Source organism: Primulina tabacum, chromosome 2, assembly GCF_025594145.1.
Source record: "Primulina tabacum isolate GXHZ01 chromosome 2, ASM2559414v2, whole genome shotgun sequence".
In the NCBI taxonomy this organism is placed as follows: domain Eukaryota; kingdom Viridiplantae; phylum Streptophyta; class Magnoliopsida; order Lamiales; family Gesneriaceae; genus Primulina; species Primulina tabacum.
The window spans coordinates 8,758,193-8,772,386 of NC_134551.1; the positions used below are offsets into that span (position 1 = coordinate 8,758,193).

Genomic DNA, 14,194 nt, shown 5'->3' on the forward strand with positions numbered 1-14,194 from the left:
CCTGCCAACTCAGAGTTCGGCACCTCCTGTCCCCTCAACAACATGCTCACCTCCATCACACACGCCTAGTGAGTCTAAAGACTCAACACATCTGTACCAGAAATAACAAGTACATATACATAGCACACATCAATGAAAATTAGCATAATCAACATACATTTCATGTCTGCAGTAAAATCATATGCGTAATCGTGACCTGACAAAACGTGGTAATAATCATAGCATGTATCATCGTATCAACAAATACATGTTAATTTTATTGATTTGAATTCCGTAGCTGTGACTTTCGTATCATCATGTCAGTCGATGGATCCATCTACGTGTAACCGCGATACCCGGCGGCATGGATCATCAGCGACAGCATTACCCGCCCTTTGAGTCCCGACCTTACATGTCATCGTATCATCGTGTTAGTCACAACTAAATCACTTCCTTCAAAACGTGTCATCGTATTCATCACTTAAATAAAAACATGCATATACGTAATTTTTCCTTTAAACCAAGCATGCACCGTATTTATCATAATTGCGTAAAAATCGTAAACATGATGTATAAACATTTAAAATATCATAAATTTATGCTCAGGGCGCTTCCAGGACCAAAATCTCACCCCGGGTGCAAAATGATCATTTTGCCCCTGAAACCCAAAAATTTTCGTTTTAACCCTGGACTTCTAAAATTGACCCAAAACTTACCAAACTCCTTAAAATGTCCCAAAACATATTTAAAAGCATTCCTAGACGTAAAATTGAGTCAAAATCAGAACATAACTGATTCGTTTTAAAATTTGGATCGGAGTCCCGGTTTTAACCCGAATCGACCCGAAATTTAACCAAACTTTCCCCAACTTTTTACCACACCTAAATGACATCCTAAAGGCTCTAAAACCAACCGAATCAGACCACTAAGCCTCTCGAATCCGGCCTGCACATTGCTGGAATTTCCAGCACTTGCGTGAACTCCCGAACCCTAAACACCAACACGAATGCCATCGAACCAAGCCTAAAACCGACAAGTCCAGTGCCTACTCAACACCCTAGGACCTCGACCACACCCCCAAGGACCAGCCTGGATCACCTACACCAGGGCATGCACCCTAGAACACTGAAGTCTCCCAAGAACTCATGCGCTTGCACTCGATCTCCCGACTAGCCTCGCGATCTAAACAAGCTCACGCTCCGCTGCACTCAAGCTGCCCTAAACCACGTTTCAGACCCTTCCAGATCAGATCTGTGGCCCCATGCAACTTCCTGCACAGCAGAAGCGCTAGATCTCACGCTCGGCCCCAAGAACTCTAGCTTGCACGAGTGTCCCCTTCGGTTTCGCCTAGATCGAGCACTCCCTCGTCTCCCACCCTTAGATCCAGGTTCCCCTCGACAAAAGCCTTCCCTAACACGAAGAGCAGCATTCCCCTTGCACAAAATTTCAGAAAAGTCGTGAACAACAACCGAAAAATGCATGAGTAAACAAGAAAACCTGAAGCCTTGCATGTTCATGTATGGATCGAAAATTTCAGACACAAGCATTCACAACAGCCTTAATATTAACGTGCATGATGCAAAGAAAAGAAGTAACATGCGTGCCTGATGAATTAATTGGTGTACAAATGCTCGAAGCACCCGAACGTGGGAGGTGTTTGAGTTTGAAGGACAAGAAGGCACCGAAACCCTTAGCTGCTGCACTCACGAAGGTGGTGACTGATTGGAGGGGGTGGGCGGCTGCATGGAGTGTGTGGATTATGTTAAATGAGTTTAGGGTAAATTAGTATTATTTAAATAGTTAAAACTTAATTAATGGACCCTTATTTGTTAATTAAAAGCTTAAAAAGATACTCAAGCCCAATAAATTTAAAAGTAGGCTCATTTAAACCAAACACACTTTCGAAAATTATTTCGTGTTGAAAGTTTTTGAAAATATTAACTGAACCCTTAAAAAGTCCATCGATTCGATAAAATTCACGTATCGTTAAAAATAAAATCCCGCGAATAAAAATACCCAATAAAATCTCAGTTTTGAAAATATCCTTAAAAACACCTTACATTAATTAATAAAAATTAATCATATATTAAAAATAATTTTCCTGAAAATTCTCCGATCTTCATTTAATATAATTTTATTATCATTAACTTAACCGAATAATAATTATAAACTTAAAAAATATATTAATCCATTCATGTATTAATAATCATTGATATACATAATCGTTATTTTAGATAGACATAGTACTTAACTGGTAATTATAATATTTTGCTATATTATCTTTACAGAGGTTTATATGCACGGTGGCGGTGGCGGTGGCGGCGGCACTCCGGAAATATTTTAGGTACCCACCCAAAGTCAAAATAATCAACTTGCGTATTTTTTTTCTCATGAAGTTGGCGCAATTGAACGTGGATTTTAATATTTGGTTGGCTGAATTTGTGAATGTGTGCTTACCATAGGGCTAGGATATGGCAGATCAAAGGATATCATTATTGTATCTGTTGGCTGAAGTGAGAACGCCGCATGTTTCTTTGTTCAATTGCTAAATGTTCAAAAATTTGTGTTTCCCTTGACTGAGGAATGCGATTCAATAGAAGCGAAACGTGGTCAACGAATTCCGAAAAATGGTTTAACTCTAATAAAATTAAGTTTATAGCTGTTTCTGTCATCACTTCAAATTGTGGAACGGTAGCTAGAACCCCGAAGCTCGGAAATTTTGTCTGAACCAATTGATTTTTGACTTGTAGGCTTCTTGTTAATTGCCATTATAAGTCTATTATTTTTTTATGTGTTTTTTTTATAGAAGATTGGAATTCCCATTTAATTTAGATTAATGGAAGCTCATGCCATGGAAATATTGACTTTAATTGCCATTATAAGTCTATTATTTTTTTGTGTTTTTTTTATAGGAGATTGGAATTCCCATTTAATTTAGATTAATGGAAGCTCATGCCATGGAAATATTGACTGCTGTTGAAGGGGCATATGCCTGTGATAGTGAATCTGAAGGTTTTTTTGAGGACTCGGTTGATGATGATGAGTATCCTATTGGCTCCGGAGATATACCCAAGTTGCAATTTAGGTATCCTTTTAAAAAGTTAATTGACAGAAGATTGCCTTATTTTTCCTGATGAAAAACGTTTTGTCTGAAAGTTTCTATATTGGTGGTTTTCTTCTGATGTTATGGTAAGGAAAGAAGAATCAAGAGCGCGGTGGATTGATGAGTTGGGAATGGCTGAGGTGGTGGAGAAAAAGGGGAAGACGTGGACCACAACTGGGATAGTTCGCTGTGGAAAACTGTATTGTTCGATTGAAGAAACATTGTACGTGATGCAATTCACTGTCTAATGCTGTTTTAATCATCGTTTTCGCTTTGATGGTTTATGAGTTTCTTATTGTTTTGGTAATTCACTTTATCTTCAACTCTCAGTAGCAACTAATTTCGAGATTCCCTTTATTTTGATCAACCTAGAAATAAACACCCATCATGCATCAAAACTGAATTAGCAATTAAATTTCATAGTTTTAATTTCCTTACTGCCATCAAAACATTTTGCAAATCGAAATTTCCTTACTGCCAAATGAGCAGGAAAGATGGCCTGACAAATTCATTCTACTTCTTGATTTAACCCCTTTCGAATCTTTCGAGGTTAAAGGATGAGGTGTAGTGGCTAATTTTTGTGGGATATCGAAACTAGAGAATGAATTTGACACCAGACCAAAATAATTATCCAGTTTCATTTTTCCTTGTTATGTAATAGTAAGAGACACCACTTCGTGTGTTGCTACTGCACCAAATAATTTTACTGGTTTATTTTTCCTTGTCATTTGTTAGAGAGAAACACATCATATATTTGGTTCATTTTTTCCTTGTCATTTGATAGCGAGAAACACATCATATATTTGACATTGCGTGTGAGATAAATATTTTTATTTAAACTATTAATTAATATGCAAATTAACTTGTGGAGCAGTATTTTGAGATGAAAAAGTTGGTGTTGGCTATGTTGGGGTTAAACTCAGGAATAAATGAATTGTCTTAAAGGCAGGACTATGTGATTTTTATACTAGTTTAACACCAATATTTATAAAATAATTCATGTGGGTTCCGTGAGTCGACTACGTAAATTTATTCGACAAATGCAATTTATATTGCGAGTAGATTATCGTAATGTATTCCTTTTCTCCAACCCAATAAAAACAAACATAAATGCAGCCACATTTTATTATTATTTTTTCTTAGAAAAGATTGGCTCTTAGATTGAGTTTGCCATTTTCATTATGCATGCTCCATTAAATTTATCTGGTGGATTTGTCTTGTAGGTTTTTGGTTGAAATTGGGGCTTTGGATGTCTTGAATGATGAAGGTACTCCTCTTTCTGTAAGTGATATGTATAGAAAAATAGCAGACGACGGGAGATATGGATGCTCTTGGGAGTCTTTCGAGGTCTATAGGCACCTTAAATATCTTGGTTACATTGTTGGTCGTCATGGCATTCCTTGGTCTTTAAAGGCTGTAGAGGAAGGTTCCGAAGAATTTGACTTGACAAGGGAAAATGGATCAATTAGCAGTAGTTTCATCGCAGAGAAGATATGCGTACTGCAACTCTCTGCAACCAAACCAATGTATGATGTGTATCCTCCTAATAGCAAGTTTAAAAAATCTTCTCCTGGCAGTCCATGTTTTGAGCTTTACCTCATCAGGAAACTCGAAATCTTGTGTGGTTTTTTGAGCAATATTAGCTCCCGTTTCTTTCTACCTTTGTTTAAACGTATTTCTGGTTTGGTTGGCAATTTACTCTTTGGAAATAAGATCTAGAAGATTGACAGCTCTTGCATTTCTTTAATATGTTGGATGTTAAATTATACAATTCTTATCAGTGGACTACACTTTTATATACTGCTAGGTTTGTTTCTTGTGTGAATCTGGCATATTTCTTGATGATATGTTCCCCTTGCAGTGGTCGCCCACCATCAAAACAGGAAATAGGGAACCTTGAGATTCGTTGTGGCGGAAATCCTCTAAAATTTTGTATTGTCGAACATGGGCGGGTCAGTTTCTTGTCATTCACCAAAGTAGAGATCCCTGTCCTCCCATGACCTTTTCATGTGGATCCGATGTTGTTGGGTGTTTCATGAAATTGATTGGATTTATAGCTTTTAGCTGACCCCAATTAATTTGGGAGGAAGCTTTGGACAATGATCATCGTCATTTTAAGTTAATGTCGCAATACAACAAATACACTTTGAAACGTTCGTTCTTCTACTTAATAGCATAGGTGTCCGGTAAAGTGGTAGTAGGCGACAGTAATTTGGAGTTCGGTGGAGCTTGCGTGGCGACTCTCTCAATGTTCTTTGTATTGGTTTTGCTGTTGAATCAGTCTGCTTGGAGCTAGCTTGGGATGGAAGTGGATTCCTCTACTTGCAATTGGTCCATTCCTGTCCGGATATGAGGAGAATGCTCATTCACCTGCAGATTGGCTAGCAATTGAAGCCAGTGAACTGTATGCCAAGTAATACAGACGTGACACAATGACAGAAGAATTTAGATCAGTTGGAAGGCAAGAACTTTGTGGATTGAAGCCCCATTGCTGCCGCTTCCTGAATGAATATTGTTATTTCAATCTTAGATTTTACTGGTGCACGTGTAATTTATCAATCTTTTTTTTAAAAAAAAAAATTCATTAGGTACTGGTGGTTGAAATATCTAGTTTTTTGTCTCTAACGATGGTTTTATTTGCTAATTATTATTTAAAATTTGTTTTTCTCATCCAATTTATGCTGGACTACATATGTGGATAATGATGTACCCAGATAGCATGATTCTAATTGTTGACTGTTTGCAAATCAAATTTATGATATCTGGTCATCCTCAAATCCTTTGGATTTAAGGTTTCTGTGCGCCCGAATAATAAAAAACGTCCATTGATGAGAACACATCAAATTAATTAAATTATTTATTTTGAATTTTATTTAATTAAACTGAATTTAAAGTAGATATCTGATTGATTTTCGATGAAGTCGTGATGTTTTTCAGGAGATTAATTCGAGATATCATCAGAATCATCGCCTTCGTCTTCGAACCATCATACGCAAAAATAAGTTAAGTTTTATCCGTTCGTTTAACGTCCTTGAATTTTTAATTAGTTTTGTCACTGTTTTTATGAAATTTCCAGCCATGTTAAGGCTATACGTGTATGCTCATGTCATGTGCAGGTGGGCGAGGGGTTCGGACGCAAGCCATTTGTGAGTGAGGGTGCAGGTGCTGCACTCGTGCTGGTCGAGTTCAACTCCAAGCAGCCTTGTGTCATCGAGTTGTGCACTCCAACTCTTGAGAGGATGGGCTGGAATTGATGAAATTCAGAAAGTGCAGAAACCTCCTAGGAAAGATTTTTTTTTCTTGTTTGAGGCGAGAGCAGAGGAGTGGGGCTCGGGGTGACGGGCTCGTGACTGAGCTGCCCGTGTGCAAGCGAGCACGGGTGCTATGGGATCGATCCCAAGCCTTGTTGCCCGTTGCGTCGTGCACCTAGCTTCAGTACTGCTTTTGTTTTGAGATATAAATCATTTTAGAAAATCGTTCGCATAAATTATAAGAAAATATTTTGAAAGGGGTATTATGAATCGTGAGACCACCAATTTAGAGGAAATTTATGTGTACGCGGTCTTATTTTAATGGAAAAAATTTTTATGCGACGGTCTCACATATCGTATTTTATGATACGAATCTCTTATTTGAGACATCCATAAAAAAATATCACTTTTTATGTTAATCTTATTAATTTTTATTGTAAATATCGATAAAATTGACTCGTCTCATACATAAAAATTTATGAGAACGTCTGATACAAGATCTCTTCCATTTTAATTAGAGAATTGAGTTTTCCGGGGGAGCATAGCATTTTGTGCTTTAAACATTTTTAATGATTTGGTATACCGTACTAACAATGGTAGAGTCACAAGTCCCATCTTTCAAGCTGTCCAATTGGGTGAGCTTTACTTGAAGATAATACGCGTCAGGTCGACAAGCCGTTTTGTTTTACACGTGGCCAACACATGAAGGGGCCATACGAATTTATTAATATGCCCCTCGGAATTCTACTAATTATCCATTAATAATTATCATTAACATAAGCAATAGTACAAATTTAATTCTACAAATCCAATCTCATGTTGTTATAATACTATCTATTTGTTTTATTTGGAAATGAAGCGCACGTGCACGTTTTTATTATACGTTTGATATGATACACACACATATTATTGATTTGAAAAATTAAAAGTTAATGTGGTATCTAATTAACTAGAGGATTGTTTTTCAAAACATTTTAAAATATAGTGTAGTTTAGGTGGAATAAAAAAGATACATGGAGAGATTTAAATATTATAGTAATTATTTTTTCCTGAGGATATGTTTGGTGTTGGTGGTAAGTAAAGGATATATTGTTAAGCCTATGTTTGTCTCATTTTTTATGAGCTCAATCAATCAAGAAGCACGTGATAAAAAAAAACATATTTGATTGAAAACACATCTCATTGTTTTGGTGGGATTGACAATCTAATCCCTAAAATATAACATAAATTACCATTTTACCCACAAAAGACTCAACATGAGAGATCTACAATTTTAGATCTGCTCTCGGCTCAGGTTTTAGGAAATCAAAAGATTTTTTGGTCTGGTATTGCGGTGGTAAGCGTTTGATTTTTTGCTGATTAAATTTTGAAATTACATTTTTTTTTGAATGAAATTATTTGAATTGAATTGAAATTTATGAGTTTTGAAGGTTAGAACCTCCGTGATTTGGACTCGATTCTTTGTTGGTTTATATTTTTTTTATTTGCACACACATCACATAAATAATTTCATGATGAAACTAAATAAAATTTAAAAAATAGAGAAAAAAATAATTAGAAATCAATATTAAAAATGAGATAAAATGCAAAATCATATTAATTTTTATTTAAAAAATAAATTATCAGATAAATACATAATCTATAATTTAAAATTTTATAAAATATTTATTTATTAACAGAACACATGATTTTGAAAACACTGCTACAAATATCATTTTATATACCAAATTCTAATTAATATTAGTTTAGGGTATTTTTGTCTCAACAACAAAAAATGTAAAATTTATGACACTCATTAAAATCTTACCAAACAAAACATGATTTATCACAACACATTATATATCATCACCTTGAGTTTTGTCATCAATCCAATTAGTTATCTTATTCTACACATCAAACATAGCCTAATAATATAGTAGTAAAGATTTGCTTATATGAGTTTTTTATATTTAAATTAATTGGAACTCATATTATTACAAGACAAAAACTTGTGTGAGAGGGTCACACGGATCGTACTTTGTGATACAGATATTTTATTTAGGTCATTTATGAAAAATTTTACTTTTTATGGTAAGAATATTATTTTTATTGTGAATATCGGTATGGTTGACTCGTCACACAGATAAAGATTCGTGATATCCTCTCACAAAAAACCTACTCATATTGCAAAATCAAAAGAAATATTTGGAAGTATAAAAATTAATGTTCTAATTAATGGGCCACACGTTTATTATTTTAAGAACTTGTCGATGGATCTTTGCATTGGGATATAGTAACAGATTTAATATCTTTTTGCATTGAAATATAGTAATAGATTTAATATATTGGACAATAACATAATAGATATTGATATTAATTTAACAAGCAATTTTATAAGCCAATGGTAAATTCGTAATATCGTCCAATTCGAAGGCCAACGAAGCAACCTTTGCTATTTAAAATGACAAAATAATTCAACATTTCATTTACATTTACGTGTCTAAGTATATAGATCATCATGTCCAACTATCCCAACCAGAATCCCTCCGGCTCCGCCTACCCCTACGGCCATCCGCCGCCGTCTCAATCATATTCATATCCATCCGCCCCATACGGCCATCCCCCACCCGGAGGTCCACCACCTCACAACCAGTCATCTCCTTACGCGCCCGTTTCCTCTCCGTACTCAGCGCCTTCAGCTCCTCCCAGTAACAATTATGGTGCTCCCCAGCAGTCCTATGGCGGTTATCCTACGCCGCCTCCGTCTTCGCTGTACGGTGGCCCCTTCGCCGCGTCGACGCACTCGGCTTTTCCTCCGGGGACGGACCCTAACGTGATCGCGTGCTTCCAGGCGGCGGATCGGGATGGAAGTGGGTTTATCGATGATAAGGAGCTTCAGAGTGCGCTTTCGACTTATAATCAGAGCTTTGGGTTGAGGACTGTTCATCTTCTCATGTATCTCTTCACCAACACTAACACGAGAAAGATCGGTAGGTGATTGTACTCTCTTTTGGTCCGTAATCGTGTGATAAAAACTTGAAATTATTCTCTTTTTCGTTGGTTGCGATCTCATCAACTCGGATGCTCGAATCCGCCACAATTGCTATGAAAGGAGATGCTGAAAATAAAACTAAATGTCGTACACGTTCATGTGTCTGGTGTCGGTCGTTTAATTGTTAGGATTTGCAGTCAGGATGGACTTTTTTTGGGATTTGACTGTGACATTAGAGTGTTGTGCATGAAAATAAATTTTTAACTCTGGGATGTTGACTTCAGATCATATCTTGAGAGGTCATTGTAGAATATCCGTGATAAAATAAAATAAATTAAAATGATAGATATTCTTCCATTGTCCAAATAATAGCTTAAGAATGAAGATGCATTAAAATATTATTTGTTAGTGTTATTCGGATAGGAGTTTGATGAAATTGAAAGAGATTAAATAGGATGCAACTCCAGACAGTCGGAGAGCTAAGTACACGTAATGGAAATTATACCCATCTGCCAATTACAGATATGGCCACAGCATTTAGAAAAGAAGTCTGCGCTTAGAGATTTTCAGATGATCCCGTGTGTAAGAAGCATTTTGGATACCCTTTACTCTTCTGCCAGCGTCAACGGCATCAGTCCAAGTGGTCAGATCTTTAGGCTTCTGCCAGCATCAACAGGATTCAGGGCAGCTTCGAAATGGAGTTCCACTTTGCAGTTAGTTCATGCAGATGAACGATACTCTTTTGTGGAGTCATTTCCTTGAACTTTTGTAAGGCCACATTTCATCAGCTTATATCCATCTATCTACATACAATAGATTTTTATTGGTGAGTGAGTGGGCCTTTGTCTTGGCAGTGGACATGATGGACTTGATCATCTGAGTGTCGTTTCAATTCTCAATGGTCTAATATCTTTAATCTGATGACACAATCCTTAGTCCCAGTACAAGGAAAAAGTGAGAATACTGATCATCATAAAATTTGGTTGTCTTGCAGATAGGTCCTAGTTTTTCAATGTGTTATGAGGTGAGAATTGTTTAAGGCCGACGGTGCTCTTAATGTTTCTATGCTTGCAAGTGCATCGAAAGTTGTCGATATGTTTAAAATATATTTGGAGTGCTCTTAATACTTTTACCCATTTATTTGTATTGTAGATTTATATCAGTCATCTTATCAGTCATCTTATCCTTGATTCTCTTGTTTGCTTATTTCAATGTCGAATATGGTTCCTTTTTGTAAATAATCCAATTTTATTTATCAGTTCAATAGTTATTCTAGATCTTTGCAGTATCAAATGTACGTCTTTATGGATGTTGAGTGTTTTAAATATAAATTCTCCGATAAATCTGAAAAGCGTTGGTCATTGGTTTGTTGTCCTGTCTTGAAACAGGTCCAAAGGAATTTACACAAGTCTTCTACAGTCTTCAGAGCTGGAGGGTTAGTCTCAACTCCTTTATATCTCTGCAATTTGATTACTTTCATTTAAGTTAAAAATGTGTTTTATCTGATTAGTTCCTCTTTTTGTTTAGGCTATTTTTGAGAGATTTGATAGGGACAGGAGTGGCAGGATTGACTCAAATGAATTGAGAGATGCACTTCTTAGTCTTGGATTCTCAGTGTCGCCTACGGTTCTGGAGTTGCTGGTTTCAAAGTTTGACAAAACTGGTGGCAAAAACAAGGCCATTGAATATGACAATTTCATCGAGTATGACTTATATATCTACGTATTCATTTTCTACGTACCATATACCAAGAATATAATAGCAACGCTTACTAAGTTTATGCCTTAGAATTCCATTTTTCCATGGCCAGGTGCTGTCTCACTGTCAAGGGGCTGACTGAAAAATTCAAGGAGAAGGATACCTCGTTTACTGGTTCAGCGACTTTTACATACGAAGCCTTCATGTTAACTGTTTTGCCTTTCCTCATTGCGTAGGGCAAGACAATCAACTTCTGCACTGTGATCTTGTGTTGTTTTGGTCTCATTTTCGTTTCTTTCCTTTAATATATGTTGTTTCCCTTTCTTTTGTAAGTTTGTTAATGGTACTCTGTTGTTTACTTTACGCTGAAGTATTTGTAGTCTACCTGGTTACGTGGTAAAGGGTTTCCACCACTCTTGTTAAAAAGTTGCCTCTTTACTGCTTTCGCATGGGCTGTAATTTTGAATCTGGCCATTGTCTTAATTTGTACAACACAGTACTCAGCAAGGCATTCCCAATTAATTTGTGTCAAGTGATTTAGTGTTTGATTATTGGACTGCATGTCAAATTTACGTTTTTTATGAATAACTCGTCCACGCGCTGTGTGCAAGTTCAATTTTTTGTTACATAAATTAAAGATTTCATGTAAAAAAATAGGGGCAAAAAAAATAGATGTCCTGAGAATTCTAAAGATCACATCAAAACATTGTTTTGTTTATATGATGGTTCAAGTATTATATATAATTAATGATGTTTGGCATTCGTTGCAGTCTTTTTTTATAGTTAATTTGATTTAAATATGTGTAATATCATAATTGTAAAAATTTAATCAATGAAATGATTATATATAATAATTTGAACTGATTATATTTAAATGAGATTATATCATAATTAGGAGAATGATTAAAATGTAATTTTGAACTGATTAATTAAAAGAAGGAAAAAAATCAAAATAAATCATGACATCAAATAATGTGCGCCTATTTTGCTCAAAGTTAATTATAGTAAAATATATAGATGAAATCGCAAGATCCCATTTGCACAAGTTTGCAAAGACAACTTGCAACAACAAGACGCATCTCCTTGTATATCATATGCAAAGAAATTCGAAGCAAGCATGCTGCTGGTTCAAATGCTCCAAAATCTGGTTTAAGAACGTCTGTGTGTCTATGTGAGATAATACAAGAGAATCACGAGATTATAATATCAGTGTTAATAATGACATAACTCTTGAACACACCCTTCGGTAATTCGTATATGTCCAAAAAGAGCTTCGAAATGAACTAGACTAGGGATGACAATTTTCCCCGCGATATATGTCCAAAATGAGCTTCGAAGTGAACCAGACTAGGGATGACAATTTTCCCCGCGGGTTCGGGGCCTCGCGAGGAAAACCCGAAACGGGACGGGTTCGGGAGAAAATTAATGGGTTTGGTTTCGGGTTCGGGGATTTTTAAAAATCTCCGAATCTAAATCTGGTAAGATACAGCTTGTAAGGGGATCAAGGCTCGATTCGAGGAAAGGTTTTTCTCCAAGCTCAAGTTTTGAGGTTAAAATAATTGTATTAAAGTAATTGTAGAAGTTTCATTTTGTCTTACGGATTTGTCCCCTTTAATTCCAGCTAAATGGCTAGTTATTTTGGGATTTTGATTTTACAAACCATGAAATGTTAGTTCTGTTAATCTTCAAGTTTCATGTTGGGATTTTTTATTTTAAAAAGGATAAATACTATTTGCCTCGGGATTTGGAATTTAGTATCTTGAAATCTATTCATTTACGGTGAAAGGCACACGGGTGTCCCGTATCATGGAGCCTCAGGCGTAATAGGCATACATTTTTTGAATTAACATATTTAAAAAGAGAGGAAGGCTGCTATTATGTTTAATTGCTGTGAAAATTAAAGAGAGGACAATCAAAAAACAAAACAATAATAATAATTATTATTATTATTATAAAATAATAATAATAATAATAATAATAATAGTAAATAAAGACAGCTAATATGCGCACTCGGATTGGCTTGATCAACAACTTGTAGTCTTTGATGCATCATTAGTTATGTCGGATCTAGATGCAGTAATTATAGAAAGTAATATTTGCACTCGGATTGGCTTGAGCGACGAGGCTTCAGAAAAATTCATTGTTGATGACCAACTTGGAAAAAAGGTTTTCTTATTCTTAAACTAGTTATGCCAAGTTTTGGATGCTAATCACATGTGATATCATGTTTTGATAGTTTCTCATCTGTTTGGTTCTCTGATTAAATTGTTGTCGTCATATAATTAATGATTATGTTGGTTGACTTAGTAAATAAGATTAGTTTGCGTTCACTTAATTATTTCAAATGTGTTTTCATCTCATGAACTTCTTTGGTGTGATTAAAAGTTTTCTATGAAATGATAAAAGGATGCTTTGTTATATAATGTTATTTGTATCATTTAAGATGGAAACTAATGATAAAGAGGTTGTAGGTGCCATGCAAACTGCTCCAGCCGTGGGAAATCAAGCATCACATTTGCAAAATGAGAGTGTTTCAATAGGGGCAAGCGAAATATCTCAAAATGAGAATTTAGATGCTAAAATTACAGGAGAAGATTATGGAAATAAAAGAAAATTAAGATCTCCTGCATGGGATCATTTCGAGAGAAAGAAAATTGGAGGAAAATGGAGAGCGGTGTGCAATGATTGTAAGAAATCCTTGGATGCCGAAGCTAATAATGGTACCAGGGCATTTGCTTGACCATGTAAAAACATGTTTGTACAAAAGACAGAAGACAATAAAGCAATCACTATTGCAGCCAAAAAAAATCCAATGATGAGACGGTGGTGCTTGGGACATACAATTTCAACCAAGATCATGGGAGGGCGGAGCTTGCGTATATGATTATATTGTATGGAGTATCCGTTATCTATGGTTGATCATGTGGGCTTTAGAATGTACTCTTATGCCTTACAACCATTATTTAAAGTTGTTTCCCGGAGCATAATTAAGAACGACTCATGAAGGTGTTTGAATATGAAAGAAATAAGACAATGAAATTATTAGACTCAAATGCTAGTCGAATTACATTGACAACTTATATGTGGACATCAAGTAATCAGAAAAGAGGATTTATGGCCATCAATTCACATTTCATCGATGCTTCATGGAAATTATGACATAGAGATAAGCAATAAATTGTTTTTGTCATT

The 14,194-nt window shown here is 35.7% G+C and overlaps 2 protein-coding genes across 9 annotated transcripts; both read left to right on the forward strand.

Moving 5' to 3' along the window:
• Positions 1 to 2,216: 2,216 nt before the first annotated feature.
• On the forward strand, positions 2,217 to 5,790 carry LOC142529550 (uncharacterized). Of its 8 annotated transcripts, XM_075635110.1 has the most exons (7): positions 2,217 to 2,323; positions 2,442 to 2,609; positions 2,892 to 3,064; positions 3,174 to 3,305; positions 4,306 to 4,683; positions 4,941 to 5,034; positions 5,262 to 5,779. In XM_075635110.1, the coding sequence occupies exons 3-7, from the start codon at positions 2,922 to 2,924 to the stop codon at positions 5,376 to 5,378; spliced, it is 864 nt and encodes a 287-aa protein (XP_075491225.1). In that variant the 5' UTR covers positions 2,217 to 2,323; positions 2,442 to 2,609; positions 2,892 to 2,921; the 3' UTR covers positions 5,379 to 5,779. The 8 variants fall into 8 exon arrangements, with proteins under 8 accessions (XP_075491225.1, XP_075491264.1, XP_075491244.1 ...); XM_075635149.1 differs by lacking the exon at positions 2,442 to 2,609 and having other exon boundaries at positions 2,232 to 2,323; positions 3,179 to 3,305; positions 5,262 to 5,785; XM_075635129.1 differs by lacking the exon at positions 2,442 to 2,609 and having other exon boundaries at positions 2,232 to 2,323.
• A 3,005-nt stretch (positions 5,791 to 8,795) lies between these two features.
• LOC142529595 (calcium-binding protein CBP-like) lies at positions 8,796 to 11,555 on the forward strand. The gene is made up of 4 exons (XM_075635166.1): positions 8,796 to 9,302; positions 10,693 to 10,739; positions 10,832 to 11,007; positions 11,115 to 11,555. The coding sequence occupies exons 1-4, from the start codon at positions 8,831 to 8,833 to the stop codon at positions 11,236 to 11,238; spliced, it is 819 nt and encodes a 272-aa protein (XP_075491281.1). The 5' UTR covers positions 8,796 to 8,830; the 3' UTR covers positions 11,239 to 11,555.
• Positions 11,556 to 14,194: the final 2,639 nt, after the last annotated feature.